The 24587-nt window shown below is 45.1% G+C and overlaps 1 protein-coding gene across 3 annotated transcripts in view; it reads left to right on the forward strand.

The window, feature by feature from the left end:
• The window catches only part of LOC133126134 (cadherin-18-like), a 275444-nt gene that overhangs the window by 153878 nt on the left and 96979 nt on the right, over window positions 1–24587 (forward strand). For all 3 annotated transcript variants that reach the window (XM_061237983.1, XM_061237982.1, XM_061237984.1), the window contains one exon: window positions 14288–14887. In XM_061237983.1, the coding sequence (XP_061093967.1) occupies window positions 14657–14887 (231 nt within the window). In that variant the 5' untranslated portion in view covers window positions 14288–14656. The remainder of the gene's footprint in view (window positions 1–14287; window positions 14888–24587) is intronic.

Below are 24587 nucleotides of genomic sequence, written 5' to 3' on the forward strand. Positions count from 1 at the left end.
TAATTTTACCTGTCACCTCACTCTCCTCTGTCGCCCGGGCGAGGGAGGTGGACGATTCGTCTTTGTTACGTCTGATTCGGCCATTCGTTACAACCGGTGGTGGGCTGGGAGATAATGCAGAGGAAATTAACCTTGTATAACCCAAAGTGCCTCCCCCCACCCCCCACCCAGGGAAGAACCACCCCCCACTAGAGAGTGTTCCTTCCTCTCTCACTGCCATGGGGATCGTTCTGCTTTGCGGAGAAAGAAATCATCGCTGGCGTTGAACTAATGGAACCGAGCAACAAAAAAGGCTGTCAAATGATTTTCGGAGGGGCCTCGACTGCACCCATCAGCGCTAAGTGCTCCTGAAGCTCTCCGAATTCTGCCGTTCAGAGGCGTTCTTTAGCGGAGCGGACCGGAGAAAAAACACATCGCTTTTAACTTTTCTTCTTCTTCTTCTTTTGTTTCTTTCATGCCATCTCTGGAGAAGATTAGGCTGCCACCTCATTCTCTGGAGTGAGACACTAATAGAGAGAGTGGTGTTGGGATACCAGGTGGGCCAATGGTTTTCATCACACACAGAACCGGGTGACTGCCAGCTACAAAAGAAAGGCTGAACATAGACTGCCAATAAATCATTATAGTTTTGCAATCATTTTTCATGAACCTATAAATGTAAATAATGGGCCCTCCATACACTATAAACTTTTTTTTAAATTCTGTGTTTCATTTTAACATAGATGCTAGCTAATGCTGCACGATATAAAGCCGTGTTATCCAGTGCACATCAAGTGCATAAGGTTGGTGATGCAAAATGACACAATGAAGCAATACAGCAATTCAGAGAGTGTGTGTACTAAACAAACCAACCAAAATCCTGGCAAGAGAGATGTTGGCTCTGAGCATTGTGGAACAGAAGCAGCACATTGAGTGAGAAGAGCTTGCGTGGTCTTTAAATCACACCTGCATCGGGGAGCCTGTAGCCTTGTGGCTAAGGTGCTTTACTGGGACCTGGAAGGAGTGTGGTTCAAGTCCTGGTAAGCCACGACAAGATCCACACAGACGTTGGGCCCTTGACCCTGCATTGCTCCAGGGAGGATTGGCCCCTGCTTAGTCTAATCCACTCTAAATCGCTTTGGATAAGAGTGTCAGCTAAATAATAATAATTATTAATTGGAATAACAGAGGTGGCTGAGTTTAATTTTACCACTACTCCGTGGTCGATCCTGGTTCGTTATTCCTGGTGACCACCAACCGCGTGCTGGGGGAAAATCTACACAAAAAGAAAATAACCCTTCTTTACAAAGTTGATTAAGTTAAGAACATATCACACTGACTGCCCCAAAAGTTGTGTGAAGTTAAACCAGGCTGACTCATTATAAGTTAAACCATGTAGAGGAATGACCAAGGGCAGGAATTATCATAGAGCACTAAAAACAAATCTTTCTTCCGTTGGAAAAGTAGAACAAACCATTGTTTTAATATACCTTGGCCTCCTTATTTAAACATTTACTCAGCAGCAAATAGATGTGAGATGTGTTTAATTCCAGCAATGTGTTTGCCTTCCGTGCATATTAATCCTGTAAAACAGAGGGCCGTCAGCTGGTGCCTGTGAAAGGCAGAGAGGATGAACGCGCTTTTAATAGTGCACTGCATGAGCTTTACAAGGATACAGAGCTGGTCTTTTAGCGTATTTATTGCTCCGTACAGTATCTTATACAGGGGCTAATTTGCTGGCAGGTTGCCATGGCAGTTCATTCCACAACACAGGCGGCCAGAACAACAGAATACTGATAACGCTTGCTGATTCACAGTAATGTTCCTTCCTGGATTAAAATGCTGATTGTGATTTGCGGACACATTTTGTGGCCAGGAGGGGTGTGTGTGTGCGTGTGTGTGTGTGTGTTTGGCAGGGTGGTGGGGGGTGATGTTGAGGGGCAATAGAAACAGGTCTCTAGCTATTTTACCTGACATAACTGTCTTTGACTGTTATTAAACCAAGTAAAGGTTATGGGAGAGCTCAATTCGCAATTTGCAGTAGCAACCTCGGGAATCAAAGTGTGAGTCAGGGGACTCTGTAACCAATTAAATGTAGTCTTAGACATTTACGAAGGTATTTAAAATCTATATTGAGAAAGTAATGTGTAAGTGTTCTTGGCGCTAAGATGATGCTAATTTTTGACGTTTCAGTGACAGGGTGCTGTAGGCAGTCTCGCGTCTCTAGCTGTACCGTGTCATCACAGGTGTGCACGCTAATTAGCGTAGCGCTCCAATTCGCCGTCTCTATTTTAAGGTGGACTTCACAAAAATACTTCAATGATGGCAGCAAATCCCCCCCCCCCCCCAAAAAAAAGATGTATTTTAATTGCCATTAGTGTTAAAAAAAAAGAGGTGCGTTTATACCCCCCTGCCAGTCAGGACCCCATGACTGGGTACCCCCCTGTCAATCACCACCCCACCACTGGGTACCCCCCCTGCCAATCACCACCCCACCACTGGGTACCCCCCTGCCAATCACCACCCCACCACTGGATACCCCCCTGCCAATCACCACCCCACCACTGGATACCCCCCTGCCAGCTCGAACCCAAACCCCGGCCTGTGTGAACAGAGGCTCCACATGCAGATGTCTGCTGCAGTAGCCCGCGCCGACAGTAGGACTACAAAGCAGAGCCGCGCTGTAAGAGAGCTGAGCCGGTCCCCAAGTGCCTGTACAACAGGAGCGGAGTCTCCCTGCCAGCCACCGGCTGCTCGCTCAGCGCTCATCTGCTCAGACAGCTCTAAACATCGCTCACGGCGCCGTTTTTCATTTCCGCTCCGCCTCGCGCCGTCCCCGGCCCCCACGGGGCCCCCGGCCGCCCCCGCCCGCGCTCCCGCCGCTAATGAGAGCTGAGCGGGAACGCCGCGGAGACCGGGAATGACGGAGCGGAGACCGGGAATGACGGAGTGGAGACCGGGAATGACGGAGCGGAGACCGGGAATGACGGAGCGGAGCGCGGAGACCGGGAATGACGGAGTGGAGACCGGGAATGACGGAGTGGAGACCGGGAATGACGGAGCGGAGCACGGGAATGACGGAGCGGAGACCGGGAATGACGGAGCGGAGCACGGGAATGACGGAGCGGAGACCGGGAATGACGGAGCGGAGACCGGGAATGACGGAGTGGAGACCGGGAATGACGGAGCGGAGCACGGAGAACGGGAATGACGGAGTGGAGACCGGGAATGACGGAGTGGAGACCGGGAATGACGGAGCGGAGCGCGGGAATGACGGAGCGGAGACCGGGAATGACAGAGCGGAGCGCGGGAATGACGGAGCGGAGACCGGGAATGACAGAGCGGAGACCGGGAATGACGGAGCGGAGCGCGGCGGGGGGCGGAGACAGACTGCGCCGCGGATCAGCACGACCGACCCTACTGCGCTCGTACCGCCGCCTGGAGGCCCAGAGGCTTGTGGGGGAAAAAGTGACATCAGCGCAGCTGGCAGTGTTGGACTTGCGGGCAGTTTGTAGCCAAGTGGCTACGGTACATGACTGAGACCCGTTAGTTTGATGGCTCAAGCCCCGGTGTTGCCACAATAAGATCTGCGCAGCTGTTAGGCCCTTGAGCAAGGCCCTTAACCCCACATTGCTCCAGGGGGGATTGGCCCCTGCTTAGTCAAATCGACTGTAAGTCACTTGGGATAAAAGCATCTGCTAAATAACTGTAATGTTATGCAATGACTCAAAAACTGAGCAAAGGGCTTCCCCTCCACCTCTGACACGGTGATTGTGTTTGTATCTCACTTGTATCTAACTCAGACTGTGGGAAGTTGAGACTGATACTGGGTGGCAGTTGAGACTCAGACGGTGGGCAGGTTAAACTCAGACTGTGGGCAGTTGGAGCTCAGACTGTGGGCAGTTGAAGGTCAGACTGTGGGCAGTTGAAGGTCAGACTGTGGGCAGTTGGAGCTCAGACTGTGGGCAGTTGAAGGTCAGACTGTGGGTAGTTGAAGGTCAGACTGTAGGTAGTTGAGACTCAGACTGTGGGCAGTTGAAGGTCAGACTGTGGGCAGTTGAAGGTCAGACTGTGGGCAGTTGGAGCTCAGACTGTGGGCAGTTGAAGGTCAGACTGTGGGTAGTTGAAGGTTAGACTGTAGGTAGTTGAGACTCAGACTGTGGGCAGTTGGAGCTCAGACTGTGGGCAGTTGAAGCTCAGCTCAGTGGTTATTGTGAGGTTATAGAGATTGACCCTGATTGGCTGTTAAACTCAAGTCGCTCATGGAAACCTCCAAGACTTAAATAACTTGAGACTTATATAGTGTGACTCTTGAGAGACAAGAGCCCTTAGATATTTTAAGTTAGAACAATAAAAAATAAATCTAGGTGACCATTTGGTTGAACAGATTGTTGGACAGGAATTATAGCATCTCACTTAATATTGCCTTTACACACACACACACACACACACACGCACGCACACACACATCCAGGCATGCATATGTGCACATAATGCGCACACACACACACACACACACACACACACTTTGATGCAAACACACATACAGACACACATCTTGTTTTCTCAAGAGAAATTCATTGCTATGAAATAGCATAGCTATTGAAAAGCTTATCAATTCATAACAAATCCATGTTGCCACTGGGTATGCAAACACATAAATATCTGTTATATGTTTGGTTCTCATGTGAATGTCAAATGTATTTATATTTTAATTCTAAATGACTTTGTCACCGTCTTATTCATTTAATCACGAGCTATACAAAAAAAAAAAAAAACATATAGGGTGAAACAACACTGTATAATTAACACGGAGAGTTGAAAAAGTATCAAAATGTTTTCTAATTAGAAAAGGCTGGGATAAATAAATTAGCTCCTTTAATTTGACATGTAAATACGAAGCAATTAAAACTTCAGAGACGGATCTAATTTAAAAGTAGCTGGTGGCAGGAGCGGGAGCTGCTGTTCTTTCACGGGGGCAGGTAATCGATGTCTGGGGAGGCGAGGACAGATGGCGTGTTCCGTGCCGACACGCCGGGGTCGACCGGGAGAGAGGCGGGGATCGCACGCCCAGCTCCGCCTGGTCGACTGAGCCTACTCATTACAGCTCCGCCGCTAATTATCTCCACACCTAATCACTGCCCCGAACCTCACACTCTTCCTTTCACCTAAGTGGCCAAAGACCAGCCGTGTGGAGGTAGGATCGAGCACACAAATTTAACACACCGGGTTGTAATTGTAAAAAAGAAAAAAACTGAGAAAAGGCTGTTTTGATGAGGGTCAGCGTTATCTTTTCGGCAGACAAAGCGAGCGTTTAGGCAAACTAAGCAGGAGGTACACTTTAGTGTTAGGAAAAAGCGAGCATTGCTGGGCTGAATGGCCTGTTCTCGCCATTATGTTATCTTATGTTATATCATGTTATGTTGTCTGGTTTCCATAGCGCATTCAGACATGGTTTGCGAATTAGAATGTTGGGTTCGAGTGTGAGGTCACGGCTGACCTGGCCTATGAGTGTGCACTTGTGCAGACAGTTCCTAAGTACATACAATTGCTCACAACGAGTGAGGGACTGTAAGTTGTATAAGAGATGATGTCACTGTAGACTGCAGAGTGTGATTGGTTGTGTGCATCTATAGGTTCATTCAGTAATATGCCTCTTGTTCAGTGTTATGCCATGTGATTGACAGAGGATGACATTCATTTTGCAGATGCTTTTTATTATGGTTTTATTTTTATATTTTTATATTTTTTGTTTATTATCACTTTTCTTTTATTGTTTTTCCTCTTTTCCTTCTGTTTGCCATATGCGTGCAGCATCGCGACTTGCACTTTGTGTACGAAACGTGCTGTGTAACTTCAATGGCCTAATTAGCTAAAAGTGCATGCAGCTGTATTTCAGAGAGATGACACTGAACGCATTATAACAGCAGGGGTGGCCTTTTTATAATTATTGTCAACGGGGGGGAAGTGTTTTTTATGTGACATTTCTACACCAGGTGTCTCACTGTTTTCAGGTGCGCGCAAATGATCCCATTTTGAAGAAAAAAAACGGCCCCGCATGACGAACAAAGATGGAGGAGAACTTTGTTGTTGAAGTTGACACCGTTTCAGTCCTCCCAATACGATTTAGCAACATTTTTTCAGCTGTTTTTGACACTCCAAAAGAGTGAAAGCAAGTGCCCTCAAAAAAATAAAAAAATGTTCCAGTGAAATGAGTTTGCTAATGGCATTAATATCGTTGAGAATGCCAGCAAAGTGATTGACAGAACCAGAGCGATGTTGAAACAGCAGAAAAGGCAGCCTCAGGGGAAATCATGCATGTGGTCTCAAGTTCTCAAGGCCATTTAGTGGCTTTTGTGTCATCGTCCCCTTATATGGGCAATAGTGTTACTTCAAGCGCATACTATTATCAGATAATTATAGTTATTTTGTTGATGCTTTCATCCGAAGCAACTTGTTGATTTTTCCCCTCTGGAGCAATGTGAGGTTGAGGCCTTGTTCAAGGCCTTTAACCACAAACCTTATGGGTCCCGGTCATGTACCTTAGCCACTAACCACAGCATTGCTAACCAAACCATTTGAGACCTAAATCCCTGACATCCATAACAAGCCTTAAAAAAGAAAAAAAAACCATAAGACCATGAATATCCATCCATCCATTATCTGAACCCGCTTATCCTGAACAGGGTCGCAGGGGGGCTGGAGCCTATCCCAGCATACATTGGGCGAAAGGCAGGAATACACCCTGGACAGGTCGCCAGTCCATCGCAGGGCACACACACCATTCACTCACACACTCATACCTACGGGCAATTTAGACTCTCCAATCAGCCTAACCTGCATGTCTTTGGACTGTGGGAGGAAACCGGAGTACCCGGAGGAAACCCACGCAGACACGGGGAGAACATGCAAACTCCGCACAGAGAGGCCCCGGCCGACGGGGATTCGAACCCAGGACCTCCTTGCTGTGAGGCGGCAGTGCTACCCACTGCGCCATCCGTGCCGCCAGAGACCATGAATATAAAAATCTCAATTAATCTGGTTGTTAAGACACTGATTCGTATTTCGTCAAATGCATTACCATCCAAGTCATGTCTCTCAATTAAATGAGGGCCTCAAGGAAAGCCGAATAATTCCAGTCTCATGGCTGTACTTCATAATATTTCAGGACGGGACGTGGACTAATATTGCGGCCGCATTATGCGATTGTACTAGAGGCCCGTGTGTGTGGGTGAGCGGTGACTCATGAATACGTGCAGCACTGGGCCAACGTATCATTGACTTGTTGGGGAACGTGTCTCCTGTGAAGAGCACTGAGTTTGATTTTTACTCAGCTCAGACACTGAGCACACAATGGAACGTCTCTTGACGGAAAGCTTAATTAGCAGTCAAATCGACATCGATGACATTTGTCAAACGGCGCCTTCATTCATCAGAGTCTGCGGAGGAAACGCGCAACCTGCTCGCTTTACGACCGTCATTCAATTCTCATATTTATTGCGAGAATACGGAAAGTGTGGCGTGTCAATTTGAAGGATATGTTTTTTCAAATTAGATGTTTATTATCATCACCAAGGGACCAGCCCCGCACCTGTGTTTGTGAGTGTGTGTGTGTGTGTGTGTGTGCCTACAGGTCTGTGTGTAGACATCCATAAACCTCCACACAAAAATATAGAACAAATGAAAGTAAGAAATGAAAACATGGTCTTCTTCCATGATTGCACCGGCGGTAGGGCTTTGTAGATTTTACCTCGGCAGTACAAATTAATGAATAATCATATAAATGAAATCAAATAAAAGAAAAGACCATGGCAGAGATCAGGAGGTCTGCAAGGCAGTTCTATCCCTCCTCCTCTTCTTTGGCTCTGTGATGAGAACGACAGCTCCTTCCACTGTTACGGCACTGTGGTAGAGTGGATAAGGACCAGGGCCCTGTTCCACGAAGCAGGATTACTGAGCTTGCCAAATAACTGCACAGAGGAAACACAGGAACAGCTCTGTTTACTTCAGTTCGTATTCCAGATTTGGGCAGGGCCTGGGTTTTACTCAGTTACATTACCCAGCTAACTCAGTCATCCTGCATTGTGTGTTTTACTCTGTTACATTATCCAGCTAACTCAGTAATCATGCATTGTGTGTTTTACTCTGTTACATTATCCAGCTAACTCAGTAATCATGCATTGTGTGTTTTACTCAGTTACATTATCCAGCTAACTCAGTAATCATGCATTGTGTGTTTTACTCAGTTACATTATCCAGCTAACTCAGTCATCCTGCATTGTGTGTTTTACTCAGTTACATTATCCAGCTAACTCAGTCATCCTGCATTGTGTGTTTTACTCAGTTACATTATCCAGCTAACTCAGTCATCCTGCATTGTGTGTTTTACTCGGTTACATTATCCAGCTAACTCAGTCATCCTGCATTGTGTGTTTTACTCAGTTACATTATCCAGCTAACTCAGTCATCCTGCATTGTGTGTTTTACTCAGTTACATTATCCAGCTAACTCAGTCATCCTGCATTGTGTGTTTTACTCAGTTACATTATCCAGCTAACTCAGTCATCCTGCATTGTGTGTTTTACTCAGTTACATTATCCAGCTAACTCAGTCATCCTGCATTATGTGTTTTACTCAGTTACATTATCCAGCTAACTCAGTCATCCTGCATTGTGTGTTTTACTCAGTTACATTATCCAGCTAACTCAGTCATCCTGCATTGTGTGTTTTACTCAGTTACATTATCCAGCTAACTCAGTCATCCTGCATTGTGTGTTTTACTCAGTTACATTATCCAGCTAACTCAGTCATCCTGCATTGTGTGTTTTACTCAGTTACATTATCCAGCTAACTCAGTCATCCTGCATTGTGTGTTTTACTCAGTTACATTATCCAGCTAACTCAGTCATCCTGCATTGTGTGTTTTACTCTGTTACATTATCCAGCTAACTCAGTCATCCTGCATTGTGTGTTTTACTCAGTTACATTATCCAGCTAACTCAGTCATCCTGCATTGTGTGTTTTACTCAGTTACATTATCCAGCTAACTCAGTCATCCTGCATTGTGTGTTTTACTCAGTTACATTATCCAGCTAACTCAGTCATCCTGCATTGTGTGTTTTACTCAGTTACATTATCCAGCTAACTCAGTCATCCTGCATTGTGTGTTTTACTCAGTTACATTATCCAGCTAACTCAGTCATCCTGCATTGTGTGTTTTACTCAGTTACATTATCCAGCTAACTCAGTCATCCTGCATTGTGTGTTTTACTCTGTTACATTATCCAGCTAACTCAGTAATCATGCATTGTGTGTTTTACTCTGTTACATTATCCAGCTAACTCAGTCATCCTGCATTGTGTGTTTTACTCTGTTACATTACCCAGCTAACTCAGTCATCCTGCATTGTGTGTTTTACTCAGTTACATTACCCAGCTAACTCAGTCATCCTGCATTGTGTGTTTTACTCTGTTACATTATCCAGCTAACTCAGTCATCCTGCATTGTGTGTTTTACTCAGTTACATTACCCAGCTAACTCAGTCATCCTGCATTGTGGAACAGGGCCCTGGGCTGATGGCTCACAGCCGCCATGCCCTCGAGCTAGAATATAATAATAACCATTTGTTATTTAGCTTATACGTCTATCCAGAGAGCCTTCCACTTGATTAGACTCCTTCCTTCCGGAGCAATGCAGGGTTAAGTGTCTTGCTTTAGGGCCAAAAAGCTGTGCAAATCGTGCTGCGGCTTCAACAGGGCACGAACCACAAATCCCCTGGGTCCCAGACAAAAAGCTTAATGTCTAGGCTACTGTGTTGTTTGCATAAATGTTCAGCTGTAGAAGTGGAAAGTAAATAAATATATACATAAATAACAGATAAAAGTGTGTTAGTTGCTCTGAATAATGGTGTCTGCGAAAGAGCCAGTAAAGAAAATTGGCTCGTTTTGCCTCTCATGTAGGAAATTGTTGCTTTTTCAAATGTATTTATAGGTTTTATCTGAATGTTTTCACATCACAGGCTGTGAGTAACATGAAGTGACACCTCTCTCTCTCTCTCTCTCTCTCTCTCTCTCTCTCTCTCTCTCTCTTCCACATAATCAACACTTCAGACCAAAGAGTCAACGGCAAAGCCAGATGCTGTTTAGTCAAATCACAGCTATAGCATCATTACATCGCGTTACATTATTGCCATTTGGCAGACGCTCTTATCCAGAGCGATGTACAGTTGATTAGACTAAGCAGGAGACAATCCCCCTGGAGCAATGCGGGGTTAAGGGCCTTGCTCAAGGGCCCAATGGCTGTGCAGATATTATTGTGGCTACACCGGGATTAGAACCACCGACCTTGCGTGTCCCAGTCATTTACCTTAACCACAACGCTATAGGCTGCCCCAACATGGACCAATAGTCCATGTTACCACTATTCCAACTCTTGAGATGCCAGCATGTTCAGTTTCCCTCCCAAATGTGATTTAAATGACAACCATGGTGGATAAGTACCCTGGGGCAGAATCAGGTGGGGCAAAACGGGATGGGATAAATGAGGAGGAGTAAAAACAAGGCAGGTGTGTCTTAGCACTGGAATGGCTACAGCAAGTCTACTAAATTTTAGTGTATAAAATATTCCATAGCTTGCGACTATTGCTAAATACTGTGAATCCAGCTTTGTTAAGGTTTTGGGTAAATGCAAAAGACAAATGAAGCTTATGTAGTACGTGTAAATGTAATCTGACATAACATTTTGATTCAGATTCTGCCTGTTGGCACGTGGAAACGTATATTACTCTGAAACTATTAGGAAAATGGCATTTGATGACAGTGTGTGGTGACTTGTTACAAACAATGTTACAAACTAATTTCGAAGACAATGTGTGGAACGAGGCTACCCTCGATAGCCTGCTAATCGCAGGGTAATTACGAGAGATGAATTGTGATGATTTTTTATGAAATCTTACTCTACTTCAAGAGGAGAGAACTGTATAAATTGGATTTTGCTAAGACTCACCTTAATCAAGAAAAAAAAGGTAGCTGATTGATTTGTATACCGCACAGCGCCCTCTGCAGGACAGTGCGCGCATAGGCAGAGATTACAGAGGCGGGGCGCTAGCAGCTGAAAGGGAGGGCAGTGCGAACCCCACCTATGCGTGCTCATTTGCCCATTCCCCACACAGCACTAAAGGTTTTGGTCATGCGCTATTGATGCCTCAACATTTGGGTAAAATTGAGTCACACAGTTGTACATCTTCACGTACGCGTTTCCATACGTTACAATGTAATGTAATGCAATATGCTATCTGTAAAATGACATGATTATTATTGAGCATTACTTGCACTTGTTTAAATAAGGTTTTATTAAATAACAGTGTTGTTAAAGGTACAATAGGTAATTTCGGACTTCTAATGGTCAAGAGAGAAATAGTAGCAACGCTAACTCCTTCGAATCACAACACTTTGTGTTGTCCCACCCCTTCTCTGTCAATGCATTGACGTTGAAACATCATTGGCTGTGGTAAGTAAAACCAATTTTCAACCAATGAGCTTGAATTATTGTTCAGCGGTACAGAGTGTCGGGCTGTCAACTGGATATTTCGAAACCCGAATTTAAGGACTATAAACACAGGCAGAGGGCGAGTCAACACGTCAGAGAGCCTTTTTCAATGACAGGAAGGGATTCACAGTGGTCTTGTAACAATGTTTTAACACAAAGATCTTACCTGTCGTACCTTCAAATACAAGCGTCACACGGTGTTCCTGAAATGGTGGTTCCGGTCCCCCGCTCAGACGACAGACGGCCAAGTGCTCGGTCCCCTCGGTGTGTACCAGCTCCCTGGTATCCTCCGGTAATCCCTGAAAGCTCCCCTCGCCCGTCATCGGTGCCAACGTTCATGTCAACATCCAGGCCCGCGGAGGCTGTGCTACGAATGCAATCCCGCACATTCAGACCGTTCACCTTCACCGTCTCCACAAAGTGGCAAATCATAAATACACGGCTATAAAATGAGTAATCATCGTCACGGTCATGTCAATTATCACATAACAATTCTGTCTTGGTGGCACACCCGCTATCTGTTAGGCTGTGGTCAGCAGAAATACTGCACCAATCGCCCACTGATGGGGTGGTATCCCTATAGATATGTGAAATTATATAGGAGGGATAAAAAAACATGTTTTTGTGCTCAGTAGCACAAGTGTTGTCGTACCTTTCAGGGTGCATTTGGGAAATGTGTTCCTCAAAGAACAGAAATGTATCTCCATTGTACCCTTACTTATGAAAGTGCATTTACACCCCTATGGGAGATTGGCCCGATCCGGAGGGTGAGGATATTTCGGCGATTTTCTGCAGGACCATTTCTTATCCTGCTTGTAACGCTAATGTTTAGCAGCACTCTGCCTCAATATATTCTATTTTGTTCACTGTAGAGATAGTGCTTTATACTGGGCCCTTTTCCCCACCGTTTCCATTGAACAAACTGTCTGGGAAGTTGTCCATATTTTTAAAGCGCTATATTCTCCAGTGTGGTGCCAGACTGTAGCGCATTTTGGACCCGAATAGCTACTAAGTTCACCCTGGGTTTTTATTGGACTGTTCCGGTAATTGGTTGGAGTGTTGGAATTGCATAATTTCGCCTGGTGCTGCAGTTTTAATCTGCTTTAATTTGCTGGTACCGTTCTGAGGCAGATTTGTTTTGTCGGGGGGGGGGGGGGGGGGGGGGGGGTTGTCAGGACCAGCTGACTGCGGGGAGCGTTCTGTCTGCTCAGCTCCACTCAGAATTTTAACAGCCGTCCATTTGGAATGGAAGGAATTCAGATCGCTGTGGTGTAGATGTTGCCAAAAGACGGTTGGATGTTTTTATTTATTTCTTTATTTCATGTAGTGGATTGGTGGAGGATATTGCCTTCACTCTGGCCCTGCGTTTATTTATTCCTAATCTCAAAAAAACAGGCTTCTGTTCTCGGCCTCTGTGCCTCACAGACAAAACGCTTGTGTGTTTCAGTGACTGAAAGATGATGTATTTTAACCGGGATGGTAGAATGTCTGGCCTTTCCAATGGCGTAAAATATGCTTCCGGCTTTTATTTTCACTTCTTTCACAGCCAAATTCAAATTAATTAATTGTGAGACTGAATAATTATAATTTTCAGTGCTTTGTTGTGATCCTAAATCAAACATGTTTTCGTTTCTGTGAAATCTGGACTGTTTGTATTTTCTTTTTTTCTTATTTTTTGGAAAAGAAGGAAAATAAAATAAAATTACGTTGAGATTTATTTCTGTAATGCCAGTGCCTGGTTCTGACAGCACTGCTCCAGCAGTGCAATCCTCCAGCGCCTCCCCTGTTGCAGTATGTCTGTAACAGGAAGGAGTTCACCTCCACCGAACAGCGATAATTTACTAATTTACTCGCGACCAGGGGCCTCACATTTCTGTAGAGCTGATGCTGTTGTGAAACGAGTGCCTCTCAGTGCCTCTCCCTCTCTCTTTCTGTGGCAAGCCGTCCCTCTGTTTGTTTTCCTCTTCCCTCTCCCGGTCTCTCCCAGTGGTGCTGCAGCATGTGTTGGCATGACTGTGGTGTGTGTCTGACCTCCTCGTACTCCCGCTATCTCAGGGCTGACATCAGCAGAAGACTGATGCTCACAAACACTGTGAAGCAGGTCCAGGAAGAGGCTGCAGGCAATAAATCTCTCTCTCTCTCTCTCTCTCTCTCTCTCCCTCTCTCTCTCTGTCTCTTCGCTCTCTTTCTCTTGCTCTTTCCTCCTCTCTCTCACTCTTTCTTTCTCTCTCACTCTCTCCCCCTCCCTCTATATCTCTCTCCCTCCCTCTCTCTCCTTCTCTTTATATCTCTCTCTCCCCCTTTTTCTCTCTCTCCCTCCCTCCCTCTCCCTCTCTCCCTCTCTCCTTCTTTCTCTCTCTCCCTCTCTCTCTCTCTCTCTCGCAATTGCAAGGCCTTTCCATTCATACGTCATAAATATATTTTTTGCCGAGTATTGAATGTCATGTACTATCATTCCGATGTATGCACTGAGTGCACAGTTGGGCGGATAGATGTTGAAATCAGCAGTTTTTGCTTGAAATATGCATTGTTCAAGCCATTAACTTCGCCTGCAACTGTTCGCTTAACTTTAACTTTGCGGTTGTCCCGGTTTGACCCCCCTCCCCCCTCTCCCCCTCCCCTCATCCTTCACAGCCCCCCCCCACCCCCGCCCCCCCCGCCCCGCCCCCCGTCTCCTGAGGAAACACAACATCGCTTTTCCAGTGCGCTTCTCTCCCATATCTCTGTTTTCACTCCTCTCTCTGTTTTTTCCCTTTTCTAGGGCACACTTGAACAGCAGCAGCTGTAGACTCTGCTAATCGGCCCTCGACAGCGACATCGTCCCAGCGCCCGACTTGGCTTCCTTTTTATTTATTTATTGTTTATTTTTTTATATATATATATTTTTTTATTCGACTGAGTTCCCGCCAGGCCATGATGTAAGCCGACTCAGGCGTTTCCCCAGTTGGGCCCCCCCGTGGGAACATGGACCTTAGAAGAACTCTCCGGAAGCGCCTTGCACTTTGGATTTAGCCCCCCCTCCCCCCCTCGCCCCCCTGCCCCGCATCGTGCCGCCGAGGTGGGAGGAGTCGCTCCCCTGAAGCCGTCGTTCCGGGCGGGGCTTTCTGCCGCGGGACGCCCCGGACTCGCCATGAGGATTACGAGCCCCTCCTGCCTGTGCCCCGTCCTCCTCTGCCTCTGCGTCGTCCAGAGGGGCCTGGGCTCCCACCACCCCCCCTCCGCCCGGACCCCCGGGAGGAACCAGACCCGGCTGAAGGAGGGGGAGACGGAGGTGCACCACCGGCCCAAGCGCGGGTGGATATGGAACCAGTTCTTCGTCCTGGAGGAGCACAGGGGCACGGAGGCCCAGTACGTGGGCAAGGTAAGGTCCGGGGGGGGGGGGGGGGGTCGCCCCGTTCCGCTGCGGTCCCAAACGCCGTCGAGCGCCCTGACCCAGATCAGCGCTCTGAACGTTCAGCAGCGCCTCCGCTCAGTCCAGCTGTGTGTGCTTCTTTACGGCGTAGAGCACTCCGCCTTAAAAATCTACTCCCATACAGTGGGTTTTAACTCTGGCCAGGTACATCTGATCCGTCTAGGACATAATCTTGCGTTACATGAAAATGTAAATGTGGGGGAGGCCTGTAGCGTAGTGGTTAAGGTACATGACTGGTACATGCAAGGTTGGTGGTTCTAATCCCGGTGTAGCATCAATAAGATCCGCATAGCCGTTGGGCCCTTGAGCAAGGCCCTTAACTCTGTATTGCTCCAGGGGAGGATTGTCTCCTGCTTAGTCTAATCAACTGTACGTCGCTCTGGATAAGAGCATCTTCCAAATGCCTAATCATGCTAATGCTGGTTTTGATCGACGCCTTTATTTGTGCTCCTGGTATGTAGCAAGCAGAGTGTTCAGTCGGTCTGGGAATACGTGTTGTTTTATCTGCACTCACAGTGTGGGCTATGAGAACACTTGAGAAAGTGTTAAGGAGTGTGAGTGGATGCGTTTATTTGTGGTGTGACAATGCCCACGCACGCCCAGTGCTCAGGCTTAACGCTGGTTGTGTCAATGGCCAATGGCATAATCCCTTTATATGCTTCAGACGGTTGGCTTTCAACAAACAACTTCAATATATTCGTGGCATTTCCCTGAGAGTTCCGGCTGAGACACATACATACACACAGACAGACACACACACACACAAATACAAACACAGACACACACACACACAGACACACACACACACACACAGACACACACTCACAGACACATGCACACACACACACAGACACATACACACACAGACACACAGACACACACACACAGACACATACACATACACACATACACACACACACACACACACAGACACACACACAGACACACACAGACACACACACACAAACCGATCGTTTTGCGGTCTCCTAATATGTGCTGCTTCTTGCAATGACCTTTCTAACATCTGTCTGCAAAACAGCGCACAATCAATAGAGTTATCGAGTCCTCTTCAATGAGTTCAGCCATTTCCTCTGCCCTCCCCCTTCCTCTCTCTGTCTCTCTCTGTCTCTCTCTCTCTCTCTCGCTCTCTCTTTCTTTCTCTTATTTATTCATTTTAGCATGCCAGTATCACAAAGCACTGCGAGGAAAGGTTTGAACGTGCATGTATAGTCATTCAAGGATATGTATAATCCTAACAACTTATTAAAGCATTTTTTTGGGGGGACTCTTGGTTGGGGGGCAAAAAATGTGATCGATATACATGAGAATAATACATTATGAAAACTTTGAGCTTCATTGGGATTCAGAGACAACGCAAGGAAATAATCCTCATGACATTCTTGAAAATATGAGAGTCTATGGCATTTCAGAGAAAAGCTAAATAAGCTGGGATGTACACATATGGTAGAATGCATAGACAATATGAGAATACTAAATGACAAAATCTAGGCCTCCGATATTTTTGACTTTCCTCCAGTCCAAAGAGTTATTTGAGACTTCCCTCCAGTCCAAAGAGTTATTTGAGACTTTCCTCCTGTCCAAAGAGTTATTTCAGAGTTTAATTTGTCCAGCCTCAGGTCTGGTCTCAAAGAATGTAAGGTTTGTCTGCTTCAAATGCGTGTCTAAAGAAAGTCCAATGCAATGCAGCTGGTTTAATGATCAAAATAATTTGCAGGGTTTGTTTCACGGCCATGTTAATTGCCTTTTTTTTTTTGGAGGGTGAGACGAGTTTGAGCTCCATGAGATCTGTCAGTGCTTCGGCGAAGATGAAAGAGGCAGTAAAATCACCACAACAGTCCTCCTGATGAGTCAAATCAATGTCTAGGGCTTCTTTAATTTCAAGTCGAGCCGTTCACAGCTGCTGAATAAACACAACCGCTTTGACTGGCTTCACAGGATGTTAAGTACATTTTCCTTGCGCTACATACATTTGCAGTTCCTCAACTTTTGATTCCATAGAAGTTTGGACTGAGAGGGAGAGAGAGAGAGAGAGAGAGAGAGAGAGAGAGAGAGAGAGAGAGAGAGAGAGACAGAGAGAGAGAGAGAGAATGCTGATAACACGCTTTGTCTGGCTTAGCCTGTGTGTATGTGAGGCTCTGTTCCCCCTAAGGACCCAGTGTCTGCTTCTGCTTCTCATCTAACTGAGCTGATGATTCCTAATAACCCTGAGATCTGTGCTCATCTGTCGTAACTCAGACTCCCCTATAACTGCCTCTGTTCTGTTATCCAGCAAAGTGGACATATCACTTTTACTTACACAGTTATGCTCCTCCTCTTGGCGGTCCTCAGAGGACTGAGGGAGGGAACATTCACACACTTTTGGGTTCAGTAATGCTTGTGGATTTCTTAGAGGTCATTTCCATAACACTTTGGTGTCTGTGTGTTTGGAAGAGAAACTACTTCACATAATTACTATTCAAACTGTTTATGTGAGACCCAGCGGGGACATTTATTCCTAACAAACTGATAAACTTTATCAAGTCGCCAAGTAGTTTCTGCGAATAACCTTACTAGTGCATTTCACGCCATAAAATGTCCTTCATCTCTATTGTAAGAGCCAGTAATTGGGGCCTTTTTTTCTGCTGTCATTGTCGTCTTGCTAGAAAGAGGGACTTAATTTATTTCCTTTTACTGTTGAAGACGCCTGGAGCAGTTCTTTAAAACACGTCATGTGGTGGTACTTAAATTATTTGCTCTTGGGTCTAAGGCCTTGAATTGTGAGTGTTGTCAAATAACCACAGCGTTTGCATTGTTTGCTGTTGTGATTATGAATGGGGCATGATATACTGTGGCTGCCTGCTGTCAACTGCCCGAGTAAGTGTAGCACTTGAATAAAACAGGGCTGTAAAGTGTATTAAGAAGGCACCTCAACACAAATTTGGTTTCTGAGTCGATTAAGCGTTTAACTTAAGGTTGTCAGATTTATAATCCTTAAACAAACGACTGGAACATTTCATCAATCACTTAGACTACATATTACGTTGGTCATGACCACAAATCGTTTGAATAATTTGAACCTGATGTTGCTGCACAGACTTCACCAACCAAACCAAGGACCACTTTGGTGGAAAGCACAGACTTCTTGACTGTAACATCTGAACATTGGAGCCGTGGTTCTCAAGTTCAATCTCAACCCCTGTGTGTGCTGTTGTTTGTTCCAACCGCAGTTACAAGCCCAGACTTTTAACAAGCTGTTTAATTTTGTAATGACTCTTTTCATGTTTAGAGGGAATATCTACCCATGTTTTAAGGGGAAAAAAAGATAAAATACGTTAAAGTAGTACGTTTGAGTAGAGAAAGCACAGCTCTAGCATTTACTTGTAAATCAAAGTATGGACAGTCAAGACAATTGTTCATTAAATGCAATCCTTAGACATGTCCTTATACTTCTTTAAAAGAAAACACATGCTTTAATATTTCTGGCTAAACTTTAGGCAAAATTCTTCCCAATCAGAATTATAATAGAAACTGTCTCGGGCAACAACTGGAACTAAATATATTGCCAGTCAAACAAAAATCTAATTGTGCAGTTTGTCATTTCTGATGTGTAATTGGCTGAGAATGATGTCATGGAAGTCCATTACAGGCTCTGTGTGTCACTGACTGCAAAGCCGGCAGCACCATGCTAATTTAACTACTTACTTATTGAGGCCCAACATCAACTTGATGGGAATTGTAAAATGTGATTTGGCACATTCGAATATACTGCTGTGCAAACTGACAATCCTGCTCGATTGATTGAGAAAGCCAGAGCTTCTTTAAGGAATACTTCTCACAAATTTGAATTTTTCACGAGTGTCATAAGTGTCATCTTTTATTGTCAGAAAATGGCAGTGATTAAGTCCTCTCCCTTTTTTCCATCTTCGTTTTCGCACCTTCGGGGGAAGTGGGAAGACAGCCGGTTAATTTGCCGAGCGTGTTCATCAATCTCCAGTCCTCCTCTGCGCTCCCTCACTTATCAGCACAGTCACCGGTGTGTCCTCGTGTCCGTGTCTGCCCGGTAATTGGCCCCTGACATCGCCGTGCTTCAGGTGACCAATCAGGGCAGAGCCGGTTGATTTTAACCACACTGCGGAGCTCTCTGATAAGCCCTCCCTCTGTCCCCGGGCCCCACTGGACACTGGAGGCAGCAATGATGTCGCCACTTCCAACTGCCACTTCCAACTGCCACTTTCAGAGTGGTAACCGTGACGACCTGGCACAGTGGCATTCTCCCTGAGGGTTTCACCTGTTCTACCTGCTTTTTTTTTGGGCAGGTGTGGAAATAATATCCCTTCTATACCTATGTTTAAAAGCAAGAAAACAGTATTATAATATCCGGAAACCTAACAGCTGTTGTTTACAGTGCGGAATAACAGAAATTTGGCTGTTACTGTATGAACAATATCTTAGCCCCCAAATGTGAAACACTTGTTTGTAAAACAATAGTATGCTGTTTATTGTTTGTGGTTTAAGAACACTATAAAAGCACTAGTTTGCTGGATATTGTGTGTGGTTTGAGAACACTATAAAATGCTAGTTTCCTGGTAATTGTGTGTGGTTTGAGAGCACTAAAACGCTGGTTTGCTGGTTATTGTGTGTGGTTTGCGAACACTGTAAATCAGTAGTTTGCTGGTTGTTTTATGTGGTTCGCTTATAAAATGTCACACTTCAGCTGAGTAGGAGATAATCCTGTCTCACACATTCACTGCTATGCAAGGAGTGGCGACAGGCTTGTGTGATGGAAAATCAGCTGCCAAATTGCTAATATAACCTTTACACAATTTACCAGATATTCTTATTTTCTCGTCCACCATAGTCACCACAGCTGTTGTTGTTATCTGTTACCCCCCCCCCCCCCCCTTCCCCCCACCCTTAGCTGTTGTTGCATTTGTTTGGCAAAATGTGAGTGACAACGTCCTGTTTGTGGTTTTGAGGAAGACAAGCAGCAGCTTTTAATTATGCATTTCCAAGCAGAAAACATGTCATCTGGAACCGTCATCCATCTCCTCTGGGGAAAAGTGGTCCGTAACTCCCCATCAATTCAAATCAAAAGTGGCAGTTGGCATAAAATGGCGGAAATAGAGGAACTGCTGAGATCGTTTGCCATCATTCAGTCACTCCCTCAGCACATCTACAGGTGATATCACCTGTTCAAAAGTGGTACCAGCACCTGATGTGGAATTAGCCAAAGGGAATTTCCAGTTGAGTTTGTGCTATGTTTATCCGTAGAGTTTGCATTGTCTAAACAGAACCCACTGAATTCACTGAGATTGTGTCAGAATCTGCCTTTTCACTATTATGCCTACATTTATTTATTTATTTATTTATTTATCTTAGCACATTGCTTCTGTTGGGTGTGGATTCAAAAATTCAAAGCGCACAAAGAGCAATTAATATCAATCAGTGCTTCATCAAGGTTTTTAAGCACCAGATGCTGTACCAAAAGAGTGATAATATCTTGTTAGCGCCTCTGTTAGAACAGGCAGTGGACAAACTGTACTGCTATGCCATTTTACACCAGTACTGCTGGCTGCTGTAATCTGTATCTGCAATATGGTCTGTCAGAAGCACAAACCTACATTAGACATTGCATGTTTTCATATATGGCAAAATATTTTAATGATCTGGTCATTGTGTGTGTGCGTGTTCGTGTGTGTGTGGGTATATGTGAGTGTTTTGTACCCATCTGGTAGTTATTGGCAGGGTCACAGATTTGCGATTAATTGTTGATCTATTTTGCTTAACAAAGTGTATATACACTCATTGAGCACTTTATTTGGTATTGGTATCTGGACCTTTTAGACTTATTTTTCTCCTCTGACCTCTCATTAACAAGGTGTTTCTGCCCGCAGAACTGGTGCTCACTGGATGTTTTTTGTTTTTCGCACCATTCTCTGTAAACTGTAAGTGAAGCGGTCACTGAGTATACATGAACTTCACATCACAGACACCGATATATTAGGAAAGAGGCTGGCTGGTTGCAGACCGGTACTGCGTGGTACAGCGTGTGCTGCATTGTATCCTCTCAGCTTCTGTGAACTTTTTTCAGCCAAAGTTCAGCCGGTCGGTCGGCACCAAGACCACATCAGCATCCGGCTGGTTCAGACGGAGGAATTCACCCAGCCTCCAGGCGACAATCGGCCACAGCTCCATCCAACCCTGCTTTTGACATCATCCATCCATCCATTATCTGAACCCGCTTATCCTGAACAGGGTCTCAGGGGGGCTGGAGCCTATCCCAGCATACATTGGGCGAAAGGCAGGAATACACCCTGGACAGGTCGCCAGTCCATCGCAGGGCACACACACCATTCACTCACACACTCATACACTCATACCCACAGGCAATTTTGACTCTCCAGTCAGCCTAACCTGCATGTCTTTGGACTGTGGGAGGAAACCGGAGTACCCAGAGGAAATCCATGTGAACATGGGGAGAACATGCAAACTCCACACAGAGAGGCCCCGGCCGACGGGGATTCAAACCCAGGACCTCCTTGCTGTGAGGTGGCAGTGCTACCCACTGCACCATCCATGCCGCCCTTGCTTTTGACACTTTTATTTTTATTTATTTTATTTTATTTTAATGCGAGAATACATGAATGCCGAACACGCCGGCGTCGCTCCCGGGCGCACAAGGCGGCGGGTGATTGTGACAGACGAGGCCGAGGCGGTGATGGATCTTCTCCATTTCATCAGGACGGCGAATGAACTGTCAGCCAGGGAAGAGCAAGGAGGCGGGGGGGGTAGGACGTATTGGCCGACCCCCTCCCCTGCATCCTGACGAGTGTTTCTGCCGCAAACCCTGGGGTGCCAGCGTCGTCAGCGACGGCCAAAGCCCCGCCCTGTTCCGGCTTCAGCACTTAGAGGACCAGAGAGAATGTTTAGCCTTAAATAAGCTCTCGTAGAGCAGATTTTACCCTGAATTCGATATCCTTTTGGATATTTTTACTGGTGTATTGTGATATTTTACTGAATACCAGCCGTCACTATTCACTGTTTATGAATAATGTACCTTTTTTAAGCCATGGCCGTGGTGTATACCCAACATATTTTTATAAATAGCGCCCCGTTTGTACAAATTGGGGGCATCGGTTGAGCATAATTAGCTGTTCAGCACATTGTTATAGTCCCTTTACTGGTCACATAGGCAAGATGGCCTTTCCCTAGCACAATTATATTCTAAAGAGACTATCTGGAGTATTTTAGTGTATGTTCTCAATGGGCCCAGGCAGGTTCTGTGTGAGGTGAAGGATTTTTACATATTTAGTTTCTGCTGACCTGCCTGGGTATTCAGGAATTCCATTTAAATGCCTCTCTGAACTGCACAAAGCAGCACAAAGTGAATATTTGAGGGAATGGATTTGCACATAGCTTCTTGCTGACAGACATACTAACTGGCATTCCATTGTACACTGCCTGGCCTAAAACCTAGGACTTGTATGCATAATTCAGTTGAGTGTAGCATCTTTATTTTTTAATAAAAACATTTCCCACAATGACTAAATGGTAACCATCGGGAGATGTTACTTGGCATGTGCTTATCTTGGAATATAGGCTGCAGTTCACAGAAAAAGAATGAGGTGATGTTTTCACACTGTCACTGTCATTGCAAGGTTCCTAACCATGTCAACTACCCTTGAGTGAATGAGGGTTAAGGTATGTGACAGGGACCCAGTTTGGTGGTTCAAGTTCCGGTGTAGCCATGATAAGACCTGCACAGCTGTTGGGACCCTTAACCCCGCATTGCTCCAGGGGGGATTGTCCCTGCTTAGTAAGTGACTTTAGATAAAAGTGTCAGCTAAATAAGGCATTATTATTATGATTATTATAGGACTAAAACCTGCTCAGTTTTCCTGTCATTTCTATGGCAAGGCAAAGTCATGTCATGGTTGTTTGCCGGTTCCGAACAGAATTATGCAGAGCAATATTTTTCTAAGGCTAACGGGACTGTATTTTGTGGCGATTGAGAAAAAATAGAAAACAAAACAAAACAGTAAGGAAGCAGCATAGTTGCAGGCCCATGTACTTCAAAGCCTTGCCGTCTCTTAACTTGTGAAAGTTTAGGACTGAGCAGGCAAACTGAGACAGTATGGGTCTAGTGACATAGCATGGGATAATCAGCTTGCTCAGTTACATGACAGTGTGTGTATGTGTTTGTGTGTGTGTGTGTGTGTGTGTGTATGCGTATGTGTGTGTGTGTATGCATGTGTATGTGTGTGTGCATATGTGTGTGTATGTTGTTGTTGTTGTTGTACAGTATTATACAATGACCAATACTTACTATTCTTACTATTATTTGAAGAGTATATACATTTGAACCCTTGAGTGTGGGTCTTCAAGAATGCTGGTATGCATAGATGCATCTGTGCTATTAACCAGTAGCCTGGAATTAGGGATCAATTGAGTTCTTTATTGTTATTGTATTTAATAAACATTGTGAGGCTACCTTTTTGGATGTCTTATGACAGGCAACATAAGAGATTTTAAGTCGCCTCGCAGAACAAACATTATCTGGAGATTTAATTAAATATGCACAATGAAAAAGATGAAACCCTCTGATTGCTAAGAGTGCCGAACATTTAATTAGCAGACCCATGAGCAGTGTGTGCGCTGTCCTCCTAGTGCCGGGATGATAAAAGGTGACCAGCGTTAATTAGGCCAGGATTAAGGAAGATGAATCATGTCCATGCAGCTCCATCTTTTCTCTGTCCTCTCCACGCTTCATTAAAAGTTTCAGAGCGAGGAATAGCAGCGTAAAGGCTTTCCTTTGTGCGATGACATTCACCGTTGTAGACTTGGAGGTTTTGGGTGAAAACTGGAGTGTCCTCTGTGTGTGTCGTTCCCCCCCCCCCCCACCCCCGAGTCTCCCGCTAAATAAGCGCTAATGAATTATTGCCGAGTAAAGGCCTGCGTTTCCAGGAGCGTCCTGCTCGAAAGGTCAACCGGAAATCATGTCCATGGCACAAAAGCATGATCAAAAAGCCTTTTCTCAGGAATGTTCCTAATTATTCTCATTAAATCCTGACCTACAGAGGGGGGTTAGGGAAAGATAGGGACCATAATCACACACTCGGCCTTGTCAGTACTCAAGAGATTAACCTGCATTCCGTATAACACCACCTATTTCTGTTTAACACAGTTTGTTCCTCATGCTAGGTCCTATTTTGTGGTCAACACATATAGTAATGATGGTTTGGTTAGAAGTAACATAATAATCCAACAATCAAACACATGCAAGCTATAGACTCTTTCTTATTTATAAAACACTTTTCATACGTTCTGTTCAAACTAGAACAGATTACAAGATGTAAACACATAGGCTGTATGGAAACATCATTTAGCTTTTTTTAATGATGATATTATGGATTCATAATTATTTATAATTTGCTATGTAGCTGACACTTTTAACCAAAGTGACTTGCAGTTGATTAGATTAAACAGAAGAGAATAGATCTTACCACGGCTACACCTGGGCTTGAAGCACCAACATACCGGGTCCTACAGGGTACTGGCCTTCCCCCATGAGCAACACGAACATATTAGCTGTATGAAAACATCTTTTTTTCTTTTTTTAATGATGATCGTATTGTAAAGCTTTACACCC

Source organism: Conger conger, chromosome 4 (genome assembly GCF_963514075.1).
Source record: "Conger conger chromosome 4, fConCon1.1, whole genome shotgun sequence".
NCBI classification, from domain to species: Eukaryota; Metazoa; Chordata; class Actinopteri; order Anguilliformes; family Congridae; genus Conger; species Conger conger.